Source organism: Hippocampus guttulatus, chromosome 11, assembly GCF_054856545.1.
Source record: "Hippocampus guttulatus isolate MCC_2025c chromosome 11, RoL_Hgut_1.0, whole genome shotgun sequence".
Classification (NCBI taxonomy): domain Eukaryota; kingdom Metazoa; phylum Chordata; class Actinopteri; order Syngnathiformes; family Syngnathidae; genus Hippocampus; species Hippocampus guttulatus.
Genome location: NC_141271.1, coordinates 9,512,538 through 9,536,246, shown reverse-complemented (window position 1 = coordinate 9,536,246; position 23,709 = coordinate 9,512,538). Strand labels below are relative to the sequence as shown.

General features: G+C 38.8%; 1 protein-coding gene across 1 annotated transcript; it reads left to right on the top strand.

Annotated features, from left to right (window-relative positions):
• Positions 1–4,498: 4,498 nt before the first annotated feature.
• On the top strand, positions 4,499–10,399 carry stx19 (syntaxin 19). The gene is made up of 5 exons (XM_086124589.1): positions 4,499–4,720; positions 6,486–6,729; positions 7,837–8,073; positions 8,461–8,673; positions 9,066–10,399. The coding sequence occupies exons 2-5, from the start codon at positions 6,505–6,507 to the stop codon at positions 9,300–9,302; spliced, it is 912 nt and encodes a 303-aa protein (XP_085980715.1). The 5' UTR covers positions 4,499–4,720; positions 6,486–6,504; the 3' UTR covers positions 9,303–10,399.
• The last annotated feature ends 13,310 nt before the right edge of the window (positions 10,400–23,709 follow it).

Here is a 23,709-nt window from a genome sequence, read left to right as displayed (position 1 = left end):
TTTATAAGCTCTGTGGTATTTCCCATGTAATTAGTGACTGAATTGAACACAAGATGTTCACCTGGAAAGCTAATAACGATCACGTCAGCATTGGCACCTTTTAAAGTTCTCAAATCAGAGCTCTAAACTATTTAAGTTGGAACAAATACAATGAAAGTCATGTCGAAAAAAAACCCAAATGGTTTGTTTTGAGCCAAATCAAAGGATTATTGTACACGAGGATGCTAACACTGAAGGATGACTCATGAGGAAACAGCCAAGCTTTTTAACATTTTATTTCCTGTTGAACAATTTAGTTTAATCTCAAAGAATAAAACCGCAAGACTTCAATATACAGTGTAGGCTGCACATTGGCGAGATAGCTGGTTGAGTGCAACATGGACCAGTGGTTGACGCTAATGGAGTGTTTGATGCTACCAGTCAGGACTGCTCACTTTAATTTATCCACGAAATCAGTTGCAAAACTGGGCTAATGGGAGACATTAGCTAATTACTGGTCCACGGCACTACGATTGGGTACCCGTGCTGCACTAACTACTATTCTAATGACATATACAGATTTATAGTTTAGTTATGACTTTATTTGTTCTACAATCTGTGACCAAAGACTTTTCCTATCAATCAAATGAACATAATATTCCATTGGATGGTGTGCATTTTAGTTCATGGGAGGAGAAGCTTTCGGGGAGAGATTTCCAACCAGAGTGCTGTGAGACATCATCGGTGGTGCCACACCACCGGGAATTATCCATTGTCATGTCATTTGTCTGGCAATAATTTATGAGCTATAATAAAGCTTTGTTCACCTCTTAATGCTAGCTACATATTGTGAGAACATTATAGCCGATCATTTACTGTAAAAGCTCATTCATTAAAAGGTAGAAGGTACAATAAACCTGCGTCCGCAGGTTGCCATTTATCCAGGAGAAGTCATGACTTCAGGCAAGCATATGAGTTGCCTGTTCAATTAAACAGGGTACGATTATGTACACAATGAGCAAGTCAATCGAATATGAGATCAACACTCGTTCAGTATCAACGACTTGGGTGATATTTTTGTCAGGTGGTGTACTGTGAGATTTTATGATGTAAAATGGGTGCCATGGATCAATATGAGTTGGGAAATAGGGGACATCAGTAAAAGATGCTCTGGAGATATTGAATATTGATCTTCAAAAGGGAAGATGATGGTACTATGTCACTGTCAACTCGTCATCGCAAGCAGCGAGTTATCCCACCTCACACACACTGGTTCAGTGCTTTTAAATGTTGTTGTTCTTTCAAAATGAGAGGATAGCTGTGTTTAGAATACAATATTTTGATGTAAAAAAAGAAAAATGTGACCAAATAAACCACAAAAAAAAAAACACATTTTGTATATATATATATATATATATATATATATATATATATATATATATATGTGTGTGTGTGTGTGTGTGTGTGTGTGTGTGTGCGTGCGTGTGTGTTTTACTACACGAGAGATGTTTTTGGATGCATCATTTTGCCTTCTCCTAGCTGTCTTCTTTTACTGCCCAGCCTTCTGCGGTAGGCTCCATCTGTCTTGCTCCCTGTTTGGTGCAGATGGAGCAACATGACAAGGGCATGGAAGCCAATCCATTCGCACCTTGTCATCTGCAGGCATTTCGATCTGCCGCTATCTCGATTAGGGATGGCCGGCTGGTAGGAGATGAGTAGGTGCTTGTTTGTGTATGACTGCGTGTTTCTCTAGGAAATGCAGGGATGTGGTCTATTGCATTGCTAACCTGTCCTGTGACACCTCCCACTTCTTCCTTAATGTCATAAACCTGTCACGGTATGGATATGTAAAATGTTCCAATTTTAACTCCAGTGTTAGGGTTATGTTTATGTGCATAGAATGCATATTTGTCTTGAAATTCTTTGTCCATAAACGTCCATACTGGACTTGCCCTATTTCGCTGGTCCATCCTGTGTCCGCGACATGGGAACCCTTTCGTCATTGTCCCTCAGTCCTAGACCTTATAAAGCGCTTCCGTGCTTTTGTATTTAGGTTTTCCAATTATTCTTGTGTGATTTAAGTTTCGTGATTTTGGGCCTAAGCCATTTCGTTTTGCGTATTTTATATATATATGTATATAAGTTTATCATGGCGTTTGCAAGGGCTTTCTCTTCATATTTGGTTTTCCTGTTTTTTTTTGTTTTTTTTAACACCCTGCTTACGGAAGTTACATCCGTCAAAAGTTCAATTTGCACCAAAGGGAACCTGTTCAGATTCTTAATTCTTCGTTTGACCAAGCAAGGCCGCAACCTCAGTATCAATCTCTCTTATTGGCTTAATGATGGTGGCTTTGCCCTCATTATCCTTGCACCTCTGACCAGCTATAGCGTCATACTCATTTGTCTTCTCTAGCATCTTTCTCATATGACACTTGAAGTTTATAAGGGACTGTGAGGCCCATTTTGTGTCATGTTGGGGTTGTCTGATTCAAGCAGCATACAATATGTCAAAAACAGCCATTTGGTAAGAATTGTCAAGTCTGACGGTCTGCACCCTCCCAGTGCTTGCAGGGGTTTTCTCCAGGTATTCCGGTTTCTTTCCACATTCCTCAAACATACAGCTTGACGACTCTGAATTGCCCTTTCAATGAGCAACTTTTAAAACACGTAGTCCGGCAGTGTTTGTGTGCAGTCAGAGTGTAGCTCTTCTCTTGCTCTTGGGTGACAATCCGTTTTCATGACATCAATTCGTTTTGTTTCATTATAGTGTTTTACATGTTTTAATGGTTCTTGCTTTGTCAAGAAGTTTATGTTGAAGAACAGTTAATTTCCATTCCTTTTTTATGGTTCAATTTCACTTTGATATTACAATTGTACTCTGGCTTGCTAGTTGCCATTTGATCCAACTCGGTGAAAGACACATCTCTAAGTTGGTAGTGCTAGCACAGAGATATTGCCTGGTGTTTCATAGTGACAGTTCTGCATGAAGTCTTCGAAGATGTAAACAGACTCTTGACATCGTTGACCTTTAGTACTATGCCGGGCCAACAAAGTTAGTAAGCTGTCTATTGAAACAATCTGGCCTTATGGAGAACTAAAAATTGACCAGGGGCGTATGTGAAGAGATAGATGTGTTGAAGTAGTCATTTGTGTGGTATTAATTTTATTGTTTCATTAAGAGTCCTTACAATCCCTGCTGCATGTTTTATTCTGCCCAACAAGATAACTTGTCCAAACCTTTTCTGCTCAATACCCAAAATTGGAAACCGATTGCACCCCGGGATATAAATGTCTATCACGCGATCAGAACAACATTGCGATCACAAAACATATTCTATCAGTAACAACCTTACTGACAACAGAAAAAAAAAAACATTCACGACTTATTTCACTAACCAAAGTTTGGGCAAGGCTATTTCATGCATTCCTAATCACTAATTTATGAATGTTAATTGACGACTCAGCTCGCTTCTAACTTGAGCAAACAGTTTCACATGCGTTATAGGCACCTGGTGCTGATGAGGGTGAATTTGGAAGCTCAGAAAACCAGTTTTGCTTTGTTGTCATAATATCTTGCCTTTAGGGATGACTGACTCATGGTTAACATAACAACGCAGCCTTATTACATGCACAGGGGTATAGCGGAATGAATCTTCACCAACATCATTTGGCGGAGTCATCATAAATTTAATGTGTCTTTTAATTGTCATACTGTCGGCAAAACAATACCACCCACTAGAAATAAACTGAATGATGATTTCCAAACTTTCAAAGATTTAATTGGTCCACGTTGTGCTGGAAAATGAATCAATTAAGGCAACCTGCTATGATCTCCCGCAAAAATGTAAATTAAGCTTCAGAGTCACACTAAAATATGCATTAAGGTTAATTAACTCTCTGAACTTTGAACCTATGCACTGCCTCAGAGGCATATTTAGCCACAACAATGTGGTGGCCACATGGTAGGGCTAGGGTAAAAAAATGAAATATTGGAACCGGACTTCAAAGTTTGTCGTGACCTAGACAGAAGTGTTGACTTCCCCAAAGTTGTCTCATCCACAAACTCATGACACCATACTTGGAGCAGCTTAGGCGAGTGTGTCGCTTGCCGTGCTGAAAGGGCACAAAGGTTTTGGGGAACTTGTCAGTTGAAATCTGTCAAAAGTACTCAGTGGACCTACTGGGACCTAAGGAGTACAATAACCCAGACCCAGAGGGCTTATCCCGGGAGCTCAGACATTCCACATTGAAATCAACTTTGTGCATCAGAAACCTAACGCCCTGCTTGACACCTAAATCCTATTGTTTGTCTCCAGCAAAGTATACAATACACTTGTATTTGCTGTGCTCTGTTTACCTGACCAGAAATAAGGGGAGGGATTAGAGGATCCTCTTCCTTAACTGAAGGTAATCACGTCATCTGTCATTTCTTTAGATAAGCAAATCGCCCCGCAGTCTGCTCCTTTCCTAGTGGCTAAATCCAGGTCTTAGTCAAAAGGGAGGTGCTCCAAGAGACTTCCTCAAAAGTTTCCTAGACTTGTGTGTGTGTGTGTGTGTGTGTAACTTTTCCCATGAGCGTTGTAGAGGAGCTGGTGGCTGCTATCAAGAGCTCAAACATGGCAATGAATGTGAGATTTGAAGATAACAAATGACAGAGTGGTTACAGTGGATTATAATCTCGGACACATCTCAGTAGGACAACTCAAGTGGCATCTTGAAATGGAATACTGACTTTCTCAAGGTAAATGTAATGCTCTGTTCAAATGAGATTTTGCAGGTTTTTCAGTCAGCCTCTGTTAGGCAGACAATTTTTAACACGGTTAAAGCATAGCATTTGTGTAGCTGCTTTTGTTTAGAAATGTTTTTTCACATGACGGAATTTTGTGAACTGCTGCAGACTACGTGCTAACAAATACACAACTTTGGGTATTAAGTGCGGGAACATGTCGAAAAAAAAAGACTCAACTTCTACCTTTATGAAGTTGAGGAATGTCACTTTGCTGAGTAAACGAGAAACAAGTTCTGTTTTACAGGACACAATGTTTAGTCACAGAAATATTTCCCCAAGTGAAACTGTATCACTTTCTTCCAGGTTTTTAGCTGAAATGCCAGAGCATGTGCTTCCAAATCCTCTCCAATTTATTTTTTTTTTAAATCGGCTCTTCAGAGCTAAGCGGTTAGCACGACAGGAAAACGGGAAATGAAAAGGAGGGTAAAGAGATCTTGCATTCAAAGCCTATGACTTGCATTCTATTCTTTACGCTCTGATAAGCTTCTACAAGCTTATCTGCAATCATTTGTTTGCACAGCCGAACGAGAACTATTTGGCAAATTGCAATCTTGGAATTCCCTAAGTTGTCTTTATGTACATTTCATCAAGTGTAGTCTACTTATGGTAGAAGATGGATGGCCCGGTGCTTGCTGCATTCACAAGAGACACATACTCCCACAATATGACATTTGAAATCCCAATGAGAAAACGTTTTACATACTCAAAGTGACAATATTTGCGGCTCAAAGGTTTCTCTGCTTCTCCATTCGACAGCATCCAACAACTGTCATCTTTGAGAAGGCATTCTTGAGGGCACTCAATATTTCTTCTAAAGTCTGATTGAAAATCCTGAATGCCTAATTAAATGAATGGATGCAATGCACTTCACCTCACAAAGAAATTCAGAAAATGTAGCATTGAATCTTTGTTGGAATCAGAAAGTGACGCATGTTTACTTCAGGTTCAGCAATTATCACCGTTCCAAAGAGGTGTGGGCAAAGTCTTATATTTCAGCTCTTGCGGTGCTTTGATAACACTGACGCCATTGTTTACCAATTAAATGTGTACTTAGAAAACAATACCTCGCTTCTTTTTCTGCGCAAACACTAGTTTAATATGCATGCCGGACAACACACTGAGTCTTGGGAAAATGAGTTAAGAAAAGACATAAAAGGACTGAATATATGATTCAGTGTCGTGAGGTCTCAACATTTTTAAAAAAAATAAAAATTACATACAGTAGCACACTGAGAACTGTGACAGACAAATGTATTGAACAAATTGATTTCTGGGAATGAGTGTATGGATGGAAAAAAAATAATCTTTTGTATTTAAGTGCTAACTGAGACACCCTGTGATAGTTCTACTTGCATTTGGGCCAAAGTAGGCAGTGACCCTCCCGATCCAGCAGATCGTGAACATTTGCTTTCTGCATTAGCACCCACCAGCAATGTTGGCACTTCGGTCAAGTAAAAGTGCAACAACATGGCCTAGCACATCATAACTTTTCATTTTTTCAGGATTATTCATGCTTGGTGACGGCCTGGGCGTTTTATTTTGTGAGCATTCAGATGTAATGAACTCCATGACATACTGTAAATGCATGTGCAGCAAGAAAGGTATTAGGCTCTCTACGTTGTAACTAGTCCAATTTTCCCTCTGTGTATGATGACTTGAATGATTCATACTGTATATGATATCAATAGAATCATTGAGTTTAGTTTTTGTCGTGTAGGCTCCAGTACTCCAGCACAATGAGAGACCGCTTAAAAGAATTACTCGAGAGGACTCAGGAGTTTCCGGATGCGGGAAGTCTGAGTTCCAACCCCCAGTCTGAGGATGAGTTTGACACTGGCAAGTCTGTAGTTGTTGGCGTCATAACATCAGAGGCTGTCCTGTTTGAGGAGGAGCCAGTCATCGACAATTTCCTGTCAGAGGTTCAGCAAATCCGAAATGATATTGTTACACTGGAGACTGAGGTGAGGTTCGCTTTGAACAATGGTTCCCAACCTGTATTGAGCCAAGGCACACATTTTACATAGACCTCACAGCGCACCACCAAACAAGAATGTCAAAAAAAAATACATGTATATCTATATCGATCCATCTGTCTAATATTATAATATACAGTATATACAGTATATATACACACACCGTATTTTACGGGCTATAAGTTTTTTTCATAGTTTGGCCGGGGGTGTGACTTACTCTGGAGTGACTTATTATGTGAAATTATTAACACATGATTGTCATTTCACATGTTATTTTCACACTGAACCACAAGAGTGCGCTCTCAGGCTGTGTTGATAAATCGACGATGAGTCTGACGTAAGCGATGCAGAAGAGGAAGCAGCGCATCGTCTACCGCCCGAGTTGGGGTAGTTGTTAAAAGCGACACCGAGGATGAAGATTTCATTGGATTTAGTGATTTGGAGTGAAACTGATAGTTTGGTAAATTTGTTAGCATGTTCTTTATGCTAGAGTTATCTGAATAACTCTTAATATGTTACGTCGTTACTGACATGACCAGGCATGTCAGTCATGTAACGTTAGTATACCGTACACTTCTTCAGCCTGTTGTTTTATTTTTATTTTAAATTGCCTTTCAAGATGACATTTATGTTTTTGGTGTTGGATTTTATCAAATAAATTTCCCCAAAAAATGCGATTTATACTCCAGTGCAATTTACATATGTTTTTTCCTTGTTAATTATGAATTTTTTGGCTGGTGCGATTTATAATCTGGAGCGACGTATAATCCGAAAAATACGGTGTAAATATATACTGTATATAGGTAGAGAGAGAGAGAGAGAGAGAATCATTTTTGCCATTTGGGTCTAGTTTTTGAGATATTTCATCCTTTTTTTTTTTAATTTTTTTTTAAAATTTTTAAAAACTGCAAATTTTTGGACAAATTACGAGAAAGTAGCTAACATACCTCGGCGCCCCCTGATGATGTCACAAGCCGCACAAGGCTCCCACGGCACCCTGATTGGAAACCACTGACCCAGAGAATGTGTCAGATGCTTGCATTGGTTTATTTGTGATATCCAACTACTAGAAAAACTCTCTGTAATCTCAACCAGGTCCTTAAATTCAGCCAACAGCAGAAGATGTTGGTTGCAACTATGCGGCGTTTTAGTATCATGAAAAAGGAGAGCAGCATAACGAGGGACATCAAGCTCCAAGCTGAGAGCATCCACCGACGTCTGGACAAGCTTTCCAAACAAGTGCAAAAAACAGAAGAGCAGCAGGGTCCTGCTGCTGTTACAACGAGAATACAACGCTCCCAGCATGCAGCCATTTATCTCAAATTCCAGCAGGTTGGAAAATAAAACTTACTTTGTTTGCTTAAATGGTCATTTCTTTTTGTTTCTCTTTGATTCTTATAAATAATGACATAACATTTTAACTGAGCTGCCAGATCTCAGAACAAATAAGTGGTGCATCTTTAGCAAATAAATGATACACCCTATATAAAAGGATGGTATAAATCAAAGATGACAAGACCGATTTTCTGAATTGAATAGTAAAGTTGGTACAACCAATATGGGGAATCACTTTAATTTATTCAATCAATTTACTTTATGACTGTTTTTTTTCTGCCTGCAGGCTCCATAAGAGATTAAGATGTGACCCAAATGTCTTCTTATTAATTTCCGCCTTCCTTTTTCATCCTCTTCCTTTTTAAAAAAAAATATTTTATGCAGGTAATGCGACAGTATAATGAAGGACTGTTGACCAAGCAGGAGCGCTGTAAGCACTTCATTATCCGGCAGCTGGAAGTCTCGGGAAGGGATATGACCGAATCGGAGGTGAACGAGATGGTCGCCACCGGAAAATGGGAAGTCTTCAATGAGAACCTGTTAAATGATGTCAGAATCACTCGGTCCCAACTATCTGAGATTGAACAGCGGCACAAGGTGACAGCAGCAAACAACTCACATTTTGGTCTGATTGTCTTTTATTCTGTTTGTTTTTATAACCTATTTTGTGCTCTTGAAAGTTCTAATCATATTCAAGTTTCATAGATTCAAAATTGACGACTCATTTATTCTAGCTGTGAATTTCTTGTCTGTAAACCAATCCGACAGTGGACGCAAATAATAGATTTATGGCTTTTGTGAAAATAGGAAATATCACACCAAAAGTCCAACCTTTTTCCATTTACAGTATTTACATTTTGGATAGAAATAATTTGTCGAAAGTGGAAACTGTTTGCATTACCAGTTTTCTGGATTGCGGAACAGTAGTCGCCAAGTCCCTTTGAGTTCTGATTGACACGCTATCTATGCTGTATGCTACTATCCTTCAGGAGTTGTTGAGCCTTGAAAGCAATATGAATGAGCTGAGGGACCTCTTCATGGACATTTTCATGCTCGTGGAGGAACAAGGGACCCGCATTGAGCACATACAGACCAATGTAGAGAGGACCCAGGATTACGTGGCAGCCTCTAATGAGAAGTTCAAGTTGGCCGCCCGGTACAAAAAAAAGAACCCTCTTCGTCAGATTTGCTGCTGCTGTTGCCCTCCTTGGAAATGCTGCTTTTAAAGTTCTATGAAATGGAATCCGGCATCTTGTATTTAAAGTGTCTCCCTTACCTGTTGGGAGTAAACAACATTGGAATCGAGTGCCATTAAAGTGAAGGTTATGGTACCGCGGTTCTTGCTGTTGAGCACAGCAACGGCGAAGACAGATTCAGCAGAGCATAGAAAACAATTAAGGGGGAGGCCAGCAATTGATATTTGAGGCACTTATTTCTTTGAAGAGAGTGTGAAGTGACTCCTATTGGAAGAGACAGTTCACTGAGTGCTCTTCACCAACATCGACTGCTTACTGGAGACCTTCACATGTCATCTGAGAGAGGTCACAAACGAGACTTCTACCTTTGCAACTGTCACTGCTTCCTCACAAATTCCATTTGTCATTTTTTTTTGTTCTACCAAAAGCACAAGAAACTTTTTAAAATGCTATATTTCGGCAACACACTTTCAGCTAGTATTTAACATTGTGGTTCATTTATATTGTTTCAGATTTTGATAATAGAAAAAAAAAAGGGAAATGTTTTCAGCATGTATTAACAGGGTAAGCATTTATTTCATAGTCTAATCATTTCAGTTCAGTTTTTGCAGTGGAACCTGGCATGAATAGTATTCTTATTTCAACAGTTCACTGTTCAAAATGGTCAAATGTAATTTAAAACATTGCCTGCCAAGTTAAAAAAATGATTTACAGTGGTGCAGTCTGACTGGCATGGATTAATTCAATGCTGGATTATTTCGTATGGGGATAAAAAATATGTAACATCAACATATATAACATCCCAGAAAGAATCTTGGTCCAATGTAGATTTCCACTGCAATCGTATTTCTGACCAGATAAAGAAAGATTTGGACGAATAATTCTGATACATATCAATAACTATTGTTCTTTCAATTTTTTTTTTATTATAACATTGCTTTGGTGATAACACATTTACACTGGACAGTGTGTCATATAAGTAACTATTTTTCCAGCCCGCGACCCCCATGAGGATAAGCGGATCAAATAATGGATGAATGGATGTATTTTTTCATAATTTATGACGGCATACATTTACATGTACCAGTGTGGGACAAATAAAGTATATCTTAATCTTAATATCTTAATTTACAATGTGACTTTTAATGATCAGGTAATGGATGGATGGATGGATTTTTTTTAGTTTTTATAATTTATTATGCCATAGATTTATAACTTGACTTTTAACAATGCAATACTCCACCTGTGGCAGATAAATGAACCCAGTAAAAGCATATTCAGTGAGAGATGCCCCGAGATGCACAGAAGACAGGTGACTTGGGTGGGGCAATACGAGACCGGAAAAACGGGTTTGTCTGCTATTACCCCAACCGTGCCTTCAATTCCCACAAGACCATCTGTGTAAATAAAACCGTTAGCTTCCGCTAAAGATGTGTACTTTTTTTCGTTGAACGTATTGCTGGTAAAAAACAAAACAAACATGAAACAACTTGAACAAAAACAATCTTAAGGCTGACTGGCAGGATTGACATTTAATAAGTCAGTTTGACATTTTCTCCCAGACACTGGCCATTCACATGACATCTAATAAACGCTACCTATCAATATGGTGTTTTATTTAGGGAACATGTTATTTACAAGGATCCCCTGGGTCTAGTAGAGGAGCCATGTGGGATTTCTGCCAGGTATTTACTGGCATTTCAGAGGCATCAGAAACGTTGTGGGTTTTTTTTCCTCAGCCTTGCACTGATTGGGGTGACATTTTTAAAGGAGAACATAAATGTCTTTAGCGCGTGCTCTTCAAAATGGAAAGGAAATGACAATATATGACTATGCTGCTCGTCAAGCATACTGTGCTGTATTACCTCACCCCAAAAATAAATAAATAAATACATAATACAGGTTCCAGAGCAGCAACAATGCCATCCAGTGTTCACTGACATAATTGCCAGTTGAATGTACAGTAATCATTGACTCTAAATGAGATTGACAAAGGCTGATTTTTTTTTTTTACTTACCCTTGAATCAGATTGAGAATCGTCCACTTTGTAGATTGCAGTTGTATCACTGAATTGTACTTATTTTTTAAAAATAGTTAATGGCAGGTAAGGACAATCTTTACAATGGCAGGAAAGAAACCTTTGTTGAACAATTGTTGATACCAACTGAAGGCCATCAGCCAGCTTCATTCACACATTCCCCTCAAGTCTCTCTTGAAAAATGTCTTCCCACCACATGTCATTTTTACAGCCCCCACTTTGCATCCATTTATTATTTTTTTCCCCACCTAAAGACCAAGTTGTCGTTACTGCATGGTTTTATTAGGCCCATTTGAAAACTCAAAGCTAGAAATTTTGTTCATACCACCTCGCACTAGTTTTTTGCAGTGTCATACATGTCAACTTGTAAGTTTTCCCCGTATTTTATGCATTTTTTGATCATTTCAAATCATGTACGGCGTATTACAACTTTTACACAGGGTGGGGGGGGGGGCAATTGTGATCCAATCTCACAAAGACCATTTTGGCTCAAATCCAGATCGTCTCACCTGCTGGTAGCCAACGACAATACCGTCGTAGATCGCTACTATTGTCACGGCAAACCAGCAAAAGTAATCCTCAATCGTATATTTTTTTTTCATCGCTGCGTACGGTCGGATTGATAAAGCATGATGTGCGCATGCGCGGTAAGCCGTTGTACGCATTTTTGTTGCTTTGTAGGGGGAATCGTAATCATTTATAAGGGCGGCTATTAACCGAGATTGACAGGTATGCAGTGTGTAAGGCAGTTCTAATCTCACTAATTATAGAACGTAGCTTTAGTCTGAGTATAGTCTCTCCTGATTCTCTAATATTTATGCTATGATTAAATACATATTTACTGCGATGGTGGTATCCCCCCCCAAAAAATCATACACTTTAATCTAGTAACTCTTACAACAAAACATGGCAACAACAAAGCACAGAGAATAGGATCAAGGTGCAATGAAAATACTTTTGTCCTACTAAATAGTGAGGAAAATATTCAATGTATGTTTTCTGCTTTTAGGCTACCCTCCTCAAAAAGTCCTTCGTTCCAAAAGTATGAACGCACATCTGAAGAAATTTCACAGCTCTAGCATAAGCTCGAACATACTGTTCTTTTCTAGCGGTCACCGTTGAAGTGTGAGCTGTGCTTGTGTTATTTGTGAGATTTCATCTAACTTTGCTAATGCACCAAAAGCAGGCCGATAGCAAGCTTTGAGCACACCAAACCGATGTGACAATTGCCGCAGTGTGGATCCGAACCGGGAACTGAATGAGATTTCAGCATTGAAAACGTGACTTATTTTCTTGCTGCATTTATTTAACAGATAAAAAAGGCAATTTAAATACACACACTTCTTGTATTGTATTCATAAGTTCAAAAATGCATAATAGCAGCTGAGGAGCAAGAGATGTGGCCAGTAGAGGGAGCTAATATCCAATTATTAAAAGAGGCATTTGTCAGGCCTTGGCAGACATTATGCCTTATGCAAACATCTGTGGCACACATTGGAACGGAGGTGAGGTGAAAATAATTTGAAATGTGGGAAAATTAATTTGTCTCTGAGGGCTTAGTCACACTTTATGTTAATGGTCAGGAATTGTGGACTGTGATAGGAGATATTGAGCATGCACTTTACATTTCGTGGTAAAATGTGTTAGTCTCTCTTTCTCATTCCATAGACTTATTTTCAAAGGCTAACAAAAAACATGGTCAGTTTTTTTTCTTTGTAAGTTATTCTTTTGACCTTGCGAAATAGCTCACAGGCTATGATGAGCAAATAGGATGATGTTGTCTGAGCTAAGTCGAGTCAGTGCACCACGAAATATGATCTTGACTCCATGTTCTACTTTGCCCTGTCGACAAATAACACAGAAATTGATTAGATGGCTCCCAAAGTTTGATAATGTTATTTACTCGATTGGATAACTGAGAGAGGAAACCGTGTGCGGGCCAGTGCAGATACGGTAAGTGCATTCAGCACAATTCCTGCTATCATAATCAAAAGTGGAAAGTTGTGTGTAGTCTACAAGTCAAATGCAATTGTGCTGTTGACATTAAGATGTATTGCATTGTGTGCATATCAGATCGTCTGGTCAGGCCAGACAGAGCGAAATGTCTTTAACCAGCACCTCGCATTACACCACAATGATTTTGTCAATTGGTTTGGAACACTCAGTAGAATGCAGAACACACACTTCTTAATGTGTACAATTTCGAAACTATTTAACGCAGATAGAAAAACGTTTTATTTTAACGTTTATTCATGTAGTCACTTTTGTGAAATTTCAAGTATGTTTTTGATATGTGTAGAATGTAAATTTCCCCAGATGGGACAAATAAAGGATATCTTATCAGGGTTGGACAACTTAAATGCTGTAGGTGCCCACAAAAATTCTATCTTAAACATAGACAAAATTCGTGCAAGCGTTCAAAATACGTGCACTTAATATATTGTAGTTTTGCAATACATTTTCCAATGCATGTTAAAAAGATCTACTATCATAACCCAACAAAAATGGTTTGAAGCAAACCAATTGTTCAAAACAATTGTTCAGCACAAAACTGCAGAACAATTTTTCCTGGGATTTTTTTACCCCCATATTTCTCCCCATCTTTTATGGAATAATATATTCAGTGTTCATCAGCATGTTTTTAATAAAAAATTTTTTTGGGGGGGGTGTAAAAAAAATTGAAAGTTTTATTTTTGGAAAATAAATCAAGGGGCCACTGAAAGTGCATTTGCAGGCCACATGCAGCCCCCGAGCTGCCAGTTACCCAACCAGTAGATCCCCTGAGACCAAAATATTCAGTTTCTCCACATTGTGGATAGTTTTGCTTTTTGTGTTGCCATTTCAACATTTTAAGCCTTTTAAATACAACAACTACAATAAATAATACTGACATGGTGCTACTCAAGACGGCGAAATATGCAGCAGTAATTATATGTCTGGTGTCATCATATATTGTTTTATTCTTGGAGCTAAATTCTTGAGTTTGGTCTTTTCAATCTTCTCTCTCTTTAGAAACAAAAGAGTGTTGGATTTTACAGCTAATGTGTAATTCAAAGACTTTATTTATTTTTGCTTTGTCTCTTCTCACCCCTCATTTCCCATCACATCATTAACTTCATTCAATGATCCATTGTCGATACCACTTGTGGTATTGTGGTGAGCTGAAGCCTAGCCCAGCTGATGAAAGGTGAAAGGTACACTCCACCCTGGACTCGTAGCTATTTGCACATACTCACATTCACATCGTCACTTCATGGGAATTTAGGCGACACTAGCAGTGGCTCACTTTTCGTAAAGCAAAACTGAGATAACACTTTTATAATAATAACACTTTTACTACAAAATGACAACACACGTGAAACGTGATTTGAAGGAAGCATGTTTGAAACAGACTGCACAAACTCTTTAAATAAAAATGATTTATAATCTTTATGTTGTGAAGTATGTTTCCGATGAAATATGACCCGCAGCATGGGAACTGAGACTGCCCCAACCAAGTGTCACAGTGTAATGGATTACAAGTGGCTGGGCTCCAGTCGGGAACCACCTCAGGGTCTTCATAAAGCTCCTGACTCCTGGCCAGATTTTTGTTGGCCTCACACAACCGCATATTCCTTTGCCCCCAATCTGACAGACAGTGGGTTTGATTTGAGGAAAAGGAATAGGCACAACCAATGTGTAAAACTGAATAAGTATCAGAAGATGTACATCTTATCCTTAATAATGTAAAAATTCTTTGCTGAATTTTGTTGAGTGAGCAAAATTATTGTGAATACCACCTCTGGTATGGATTGTCTCACCAGAAAGAATTTATTGTATTTTTATATATATATATATATATATATATTATTGTTGTTTTTTTTGTAGTAGTATTTGGCTCTTTCCATTCTTCCCTTATATCAAACCAGATTGCTGGTTCCACTCAAAAATGAGCACAACAGCAAATAACAAGTCACACAAATGATTAATTTTAGTGAATTTTGTTCCAGTTTTTTAAAAGAACAGTTAGCGTATACACTGCAATTTTTGTTTGCATTTTTATTTTTATTTTTTTCTCAACAAACATTCACCTGTTTGAAGAAATCGGTGAATCGAAAATGTATGCTTTTAGAAAGTGGAAGTACTCCGAGAAAAAAAAAACCCTCTTGGCTGTGAACTAGACGTGCTAACCACGATTCCATCATGCTGTCAGAGCTGATGATGAGGAAAAAACGTTTTTTTGTTTTTTTTTAAACACTATAATTCTCGGAATCCCATTTAAGTTTAGTGGAGCAGATTTGGAGTAGATGAATTCATTTACTTTCTATTGCATTCACTTGTGTCTGTTTCAAAGATGATGAGGTGTATGGAAGAGCTTCATCCTAACAGTGACTACTGACACTCACGTACATTTAACTGTGCTGTGTTGGGAAGATGGAAGTGGGGAAGAAAAGGTGACTAATCATGAATACATTATCCTTCATCCAGAGCCTAGCTATTCTATTTACAATGTATTTCTGTGGATCTTTATACCCAGTTAATGAGATTTCAAAAATGTGAAATGAATGGCATTTAAATTGCGATTCAGTGTGGAGGAGGGCATTGGAAAGGGGAAGGATTCCACCCGAAGACAGAGAGCTATTACTGGACTTGCTGCATTTGGTGAACAGAGCAGTTATGGGAAATGAAATAAACAGCCTCATTGTGTGAGGACCAAGAATTTCAATCGAGTGAGACTTTTTACACAGCAAAACAACAACAAAAATGCAGCTTGGGTGAAAATATGACGCAGCAGTATAATTTTGCCTTTTAAAATTGTGGTATCTTATATTCAGTGAAATGTAAAGCCCATAAAGATGGATTTACAATGCATGAATGTGACGATACTACACACTCAACACTGCCTCGTTCTGCCGTGACAAAGGTTTGCCATTTGCCAGCTAGCTCATTAGCTTGTACCTAAAATTTGCAGTAAACAGTCAACTCCAGTGCACTTCAGTCAATGAAAGTTAATACTGTAATACCAGCTGAATGGAGCTCTGAAGTGACATCTGAATTTAGCTGAAGTCTATGCGTTACATCATGATTGATGTTTGACGTAAAATACAGATTTTAACTTTCGCTGTCATTACTCTATTCATTTTCTCCTACTTATAGTCTTCATGGTCACGGGTGAGCTGGGATAAACCCTGCAAATGATGGATTCAAAAGAAGGTTGCATTAAACAATATTTATTTTAACCCTGATTTAAATTAACTGACAGTTTGAGCAGTTGGTGTGTCATATGCAGAAATTTGATGAGATGTCGTGATCATTCGTAATTTCAGCAAGAGTCAGATATTAAATAGAAGTGGTCTAAGAATGGACCCTTGTGAAACCCCACGATACAGTATATCTTAGACTCATGACTACCAACTGAGACAAAGTACAGTGGCCCCACGCTATATTGCAGTTCACCTTTTGCAGACTTGCGACATTGCAGATTTTTTATCCAAGTGCAATTTTTGCAAACTGTTTTTTTTTTTTTACAGTTTCCAAACCCGCATTGTATTCTAATCGACTTCAAGTGTTTTTATTTTTACAGTGTTATTATATGCATGCTGTTTTTTTACAGCTTACAAACCCGCATTGTTTTCTGTGTCCTGACTGGATCCAACCTTCAGACTAAGTTTAATCATTTTTTCTTCCCTATATGGTAAAAAACTTCTGACCTGTTTCTGGGCCAGCATAATTAACCGACATAGTAATTCCCTTAAAATATGTCAAATACATGGATCTATAGATTTATTACAGATTCTTTAACTTTTATGCCATATACAATCATTTATATTTGCTTACATTATGGTTTTTGGTCAATGAGGCAAATTTGGAGCAGTCGTCTGCATTGATTTTTCCTGAAGGCATAACTAAAAGTCTTTTTTAGATGGCCAGAGACTATATTTCCTGATTGATAGATCTGTTACGATCAATGTTTCACCATTGCTTTGTGGGACAAAATTTTAGTCTGAACCTTGTTTTCTTCTAATGTCAGAATGTGTGCATTCTTATGGTGGTATCATATCATCACACACACGCAGCATAAATCCACTTTCATTGTTCTTCCTCCTTGGGACATTTTTGCTTGCACGCCACTTAGTTCCTCCCCACTGGAGCTGCTGCGTCTGTCTTGGTTGCACGGATGCTGGATGAAATCCATACGGAGGAATCCCGTGGCAGAAAATACAGACATCAGCCCATGATATCAAAATAACGCAGCTGCCATAGCATTCATAAATACTCACAGGACATTTTGACGAAGGAACAGATGGTTTTCGAATCGGGAAACATTTTTCAGATGATGGTTTTAAGGGCTTTTGGAGACAGTGTTACTTTTCTTCACAGTGGACATCAGGAACCAAGTACTGGTATATAATCTATCTTGTCAGACATCCCACAGTGAGAAGGAAACATCTTCTCAGAAACGACATTCATCACCATCATTTCCGAGAAGTTGCACCTTTTGAGATACTCAATCAACAGTGGCTCTCTCATTAACAGTCAACAGAAGAAATAGAAGCTGTTAATAGAAAAAAACAAGAAACATACAGGTATGCTCGTAGACAATCGACAGCAGTGATGAACAATTTTAATGTGTGGGCCACAAAACTAAGCTGTGCCAGACTAAGCCGGTGTCGCATGTCTGATCTAAAGTATGTGAGATTGTATTTTAGCACACTCACATGTTAAAAAACAATACCAAGGTTCACACCAAATGTCCCTTCACGCCAGCCATTGGGTAATTTAGAAGAATTGCAAAAGTAATACAAGCTGTTGTGTGACATCTCTTTGCTGACAGCTGTTCACGAATGGAGAAAAGTTTAGTACACTGTACCATTTAAGGAGGGCACTGTGATAGAATGATCCTACACAGGTGCTGAAATCCATCCCCTTCACAAATGACACTATGGCATGCAGAGTTACTGAAATATGTGCTGATACAGAGGAGCAACTGTGCCGTCCCGCGGGACTCAGCTGATGATTACTCCCTATCACTCAATATATGATTCGTTTTCAAAATAATGTGTAGTAGACTTAACCAATGAGATGATACCAAAACGGCTTCATTTATAGCTACCTGAGAAGTCCATCATGGCGAGACCACGGAAGTAACCCTTTTGTTAAAATAGAAGTCCAGCATATGTTCACTGTCCGCAGTGGCTGTTTCACCATAACCCCGTGGCCAAATCGAAAACTCTGCCTCTCCTAAAGCCTCTCACCGTCACTTCCAAGCCAATAAATAAAATAAAAGTACATGCTCTGAATGACGGACTGTCCTGACGGTTGTGTCATGAGAGCAATGATACCTTTGAGCATCTTCTTTGCCATCCCTTGGCTCTCCAAAGGAAGCTGATGAGCTCATGTTTGAGAGCTGTTAGACAGATTGGTGAATTTTCCGGGGAGGCAGATGCAGTTCTTCTTGGATAATTTCTTGTCCAGCCAATCCTTGATAAAAACATTATAATGGGTCAGTATAGCAGTGTTAAGTTAAATCCATCCATCTTCTGAACTGCTTTATCCTCACAAAGGTTGTGGGGCATGCTCGAGCCTATCCCAGCCGTCTTCGGGCAGTAGGCAGGGGACACCGTGAACCGGTGAACAGCCAATCGCAGGGAACACAGAGACGAACACTCACACCTAGGGACAATTTAGAGTGTTCCATTAACCTGCCATGCAAGTTATTGCATGTTTTTGGAATGTGGGAGGAAACCGTAGTACCCGGAGAAAACCCACGCAGGCACGGGGAGAATATGCAAACTCCAAACAGGAACCTCTGCACTGTGAGGTCGACAGGTCGACCACCGGGCCACCCCTTTGCACATGCGTTAAGTTAAATAATTAGTCCTATACACTTATTAATAATACATAAAGAAAATAGGTCATTTTCTGCATATTAACATTATTATTTAACTTTGATGTTGACTTTTCATTTTTGTACAATACTTTGTTTCAGCTGCATTTTTTAACTACTTCTCCTGTTCTTTGATTGAGCGGTTTTCGCTACATTTTGCTCATTGAAAATTAGCAGCAATAAAATGAGTTTTTTTGAGAGTATAATTACTCTCACCCGGATTTGAGGTGTTTCGATCTGCACTAAAGCCTTTTATTGCATTCCATGGGTAAAAATAAAACATTATCACAAAACACATCGACCTAACAACAACAGCAAGTTATAGTTCTGGCAAATGTGCCAAAGCTCCATGTCACAAATAACTATACAAATTTGTGAATGGAATTGATTGTCATGATTCGTTAGAATATACATTTATCACAAATTTTACACTTTTAATTTCCGAAGAATGTTTACTGATCATTTAAATACAAAGCAAGCTGTCCACAGAATAAAGTCAAAACTGTCGGCATTTACACAGGCTTCATTTTTTTCCCCTCCCATTATTTCCCTCATTTTTACCTTTCTTCCCTGTCTCTCCAGTCTACATCCAATTACTCATGGGTATTTCTGACAGCTGGTTTTGCTGACACGTTTGCTAACAACGGACCGGTGAACACAGACCACTCAATCCAGCACTGTCCAAATATTTCAGACTGTTTCCATTCCAGATTTGAATCATTGGAAACACCGCTGCATTTCTTATTCATGTTTTTATAAATTATTCTCACTGATATGAGCCCCAGTCACGTAAGGCAAAACTGGAGACAGTCTCACACTTTGATGGAGAGATAAAGACGCAGAGGAAGTGGGAAAGAGCAGTATTAATAGACGGACAGCAAGGGTGAGAGAAATATTAGCAGGGTTGACAGGCATGATGTAAAAAGGTTCTGTTCTGCCTGACACAAGGAATAGCTATCCAGTGTCCAGCCGTGACTCAAGAGAGCGTTTGATAGAATTGGAAGTGAGTTACATTTTACTTGTTTTTACTTTGCATGAACCCATATTAAATTTTGAAATCGATTACCAGATTATATAAAAATAGTATGAAACATTTTACGGAGTTCGCATGTTCTCCCTGGGCCTGCGTGGGTTTTCTCCGGGTATTGTGGTTTCCTCCGACATATCAAAAACATGTATGGCAAGCTGAGTGAACAGTCTAAATTGTCCCTCGGTGTGAGCGTGGATGGTTGTTCGTCTCTGTGGGCCCTGCAATTGGCTGGCAACCGGTTCAGGGTGTCCCCCACCTACTGCCCGAAGACAGCTGGGATAGGCTCCAGCACCCCCAGCAACCCTTGTGAGGATAAGCGGATCCTAAAATGGATGGATCTTTTACTTCAGATTTAATTGATGTCTTCGACAGTATATTGTCCATGTTTCTCCAAAAGCAACTCCTTCCCAAAAAAAAGTGTCTCTCTCAAAACCAATCTCTTTGTAAATGTATGCATCAATTGATATTTGAGGATATGTCTGTGTGACAACAAACTAATCCCATATAAACACATTTTAGATCATAGTAAATATCCACGTCACAAAAATGTAATTGTCTCTGGAGGTCAGTCATGTTAGTCAATTTGTATCAGGGCACACTTGATACCACAAGTCAGTTTCCTTTGACGAGTGAGGGCGTTCCAATTTAGTTTGAGAGCAATACTCTCCCATAATATCAGCAGATGTGTGCCTGGGCCCGCCACAATTGTTCATGCACTAACATTAGTAACCACCACCTTGCATTATATAAACTTAAAAAAGTAATTCCCAAAGTCTACAAAGTTGAAGCAACAAGATATTATTAATTGCACCCGCAAACATGCTCAAGTCTGAATGAGGCAGCACAGAGTGAATGCCGGCTAGCAATGTGAGTACACCGTAATTAACCCCATGAGTAGTTCAGCTGATTTCATAAAACACATGACATTTAAGATGTGAGTAAGGTTCATTGTGTAATGGTCTGATGAGGAAAAAGTGAAGGCATAAGTCCAAAAGATATGTCGGGCATCGGGGTGTCCTGCTGGACGAGTCGTTATCCGATTCCCAACAGAGTTCTGAGGTTGCAGGTTCCAGTCTGGACGCTGGCCTTACTGTGTGGAGTTGGCATGTTCTCCCCGTGCTTGTGTGGATTTTCAGGGACTTCGGCTAACTCCCTCATTCCCAACAAATGTGCTGCTTAGGATAATTGAGGACTCTTAAATTATCCCTGTAAAGATGAGTGTGGATGGTTGTTTTTGACATCCGTTTGGATCGGTCTTAACCCACCCACAACCCCAGTTATGATAAGTAGCATGAGGTGGTTGTCTGTCTCTACTGTATTCAGTATGTGCTCTGTGTTTGAGTATCAATCACAGGGTTCCCACGGGTCCTCGAAGTTCATAAAAATCCATAAAAAAAGAAGTCGTAAAATTATGTTCTTAATTGTCCTTACTTTTCAGGAAAAGCTTCTAAAATCAATAAAAATCCTTTAAAATTAACCTGTGGTGTTCATTTCATTTGTGTGTCATTTTCCCCACCCTTCAAATTCATAGTTTTGTTGGAAAGTGCCCCTGGCGGCCTTCCCCTCAAACCCCGCTGTCGGGCTACATGCCTTCCGATGATGATCACGTGATCACTTCGGGTCATTTCGGGCTAATTTGACATCCAGTATGTCAAAAAAAGGGTTAGCTGATTGCCCCTAAAAATAAAGATGTGCCCTTCCTTTAGCAGCAATGATTTGAACACCAGCTCAGTGACATGTGGCTTTCTGTTCATTAAATCCACCGTGAATCCCCTGCTGAATGAAGAAAAAGTCCTTAAAAAATGGCTCAATTAGCCTTCACAAGTCCTTAAAAGGTCCATAAATAAAAAGCAAGTGGGAGATTGGGAAGGCTGAATCAGTGCAGTCATAAGTGTGTGCTATCATTACATTTCATAGTCAGTTTTGGCACGGAAAACATGGAGGCATCTCCCCAAAGGTGAAATATTAAGAGTTTTCATTTTTGATGTGACCAAAGGCTACATTTGGCTACATCCTGGATTGGTTGCCTTACAAACTGGCTAGACTATAGTTAATTATGCTCGAAGAACCATTACACTACCAATGACTTCCTGCCAAGCCAAGATGTGATACACCGACAGACTTCTGCTCCATAAAATGAGTGAGTTGTTTCAACAAATTCATGGTGGAAGCCATTCAGATTTGTCCTACGCCCTAAGTCAGAAATAGTCAAAAATAGAATTTTGTTTTAGTGATCACGTTGATTGATGTCATTTCAGAACCAAAACAAAGTTTAGACAACTATAAGCAGGTTGTGAGCCACAGACTCCTTCCCTATTAAGCTGTCTCTTTGTATGTGCTCTATGCCATTGTGCATCATTGTTGAACCTGCCATACAGAAGCACTTCAAGCCTATGATGCATGAAGCATTCTGGTTTGTGTCATACTGATGGATATAGACATTATGATTCTCTTTTTGTCTCTGTGTCCTGTTGTTGCATTTCCACTTCATATATTCTCCGGAACAGTCCATGTCACCATGAGATTGACGTGGTGTTATAAACATGTATTGCATGAAATACTTTAAAACACACACACACACATACACACACAATGCAGTTACAAAATAATATAAAATTAAATGAAAATTACTTCAAACATATTTTTAATCAAAAATGTTGATGGTGGAATACGTCACAACTCAGAAAACAAAACCGATGGGACATGGGAAATACAATGAATGTGATCTCACCTGGAAAAAATGAATACCTGTACCGTATTTTCATCAGTTGTTTTTATTGAAAGATATTTTTTTCCACCACGTAAAAACATTCACATTTATTTAACTTTGAAGTAATGCCAAAATAAAAAAAAAGATCTATTCAAGCAGCAGTGCAAAAGATAGACAAACTTCAATTGTCCGCAATGGACATTTGCAATTTTACATCCAGTTTGATTTCACTCTAGAAGTCCTGGAAAGATCCTTTTCCATGCCTATAATTAAATATCGTGTCATGTTTTACACTAATGAGCAGGAGAATGTCGTTCCAGGTTTACCCACATTCAATTTAATCTGCGATGACGTCACAATCTAAATTATATGAAATGTCATTTCCCCATGCTTGGAGACAAGTTAGGCCCTTACCATTTCAGCGGAAACAAAAAAGCAATGTCCAATATATATGTAGGCAATAAAAAAAGAAATCCAATTTCTCGTGAAGGTATTTATCTTTGGAAATAATGATATTGTTTGAGAGTTCACACACGTTTTGTTTTGTATTTCATTTAAAACCACTAGTATTGAGTTTGAAGCAAAGTGCACTCGGGAGCAAAGAGGCAGTAATATCATTCATTCCTCCTCATAATAAGGTGGGTCTCATTTCTATGCATATGCATTCGGAATCACTGATTACATTTACTGAATGTGCTGATTTCCATGGAATGTGGAAATCTATTAAAATAAGTCCATGGGGATATGCTGGTGTCAGTGCATTACAAAATGCTGGGGGGCATCATAAACAC

Coding starts and splice junctions, on each gene's coding strand:
- stx19 (XM_086124589.1), top strand. CDS start 6,505: ATGAGAGACCGCTTAAAAGAATTACTCGAGAGGACTCAGGAGTTTCCG. Junction 6,730..7,836: donor TTGTTACACTGGAGACTGAG/GTGAGGTTCGCT, acceptor AATCTCAACCAG/GTCCTTAAATTCAGCCAACA. Junction 8,674..9,065: donor AGATTGAACAGCGGCACAAG/GTGACAGCAGCA, acceptor ACTATCCTTCAG/GAGTTGTTGAGCCTTGAAAG.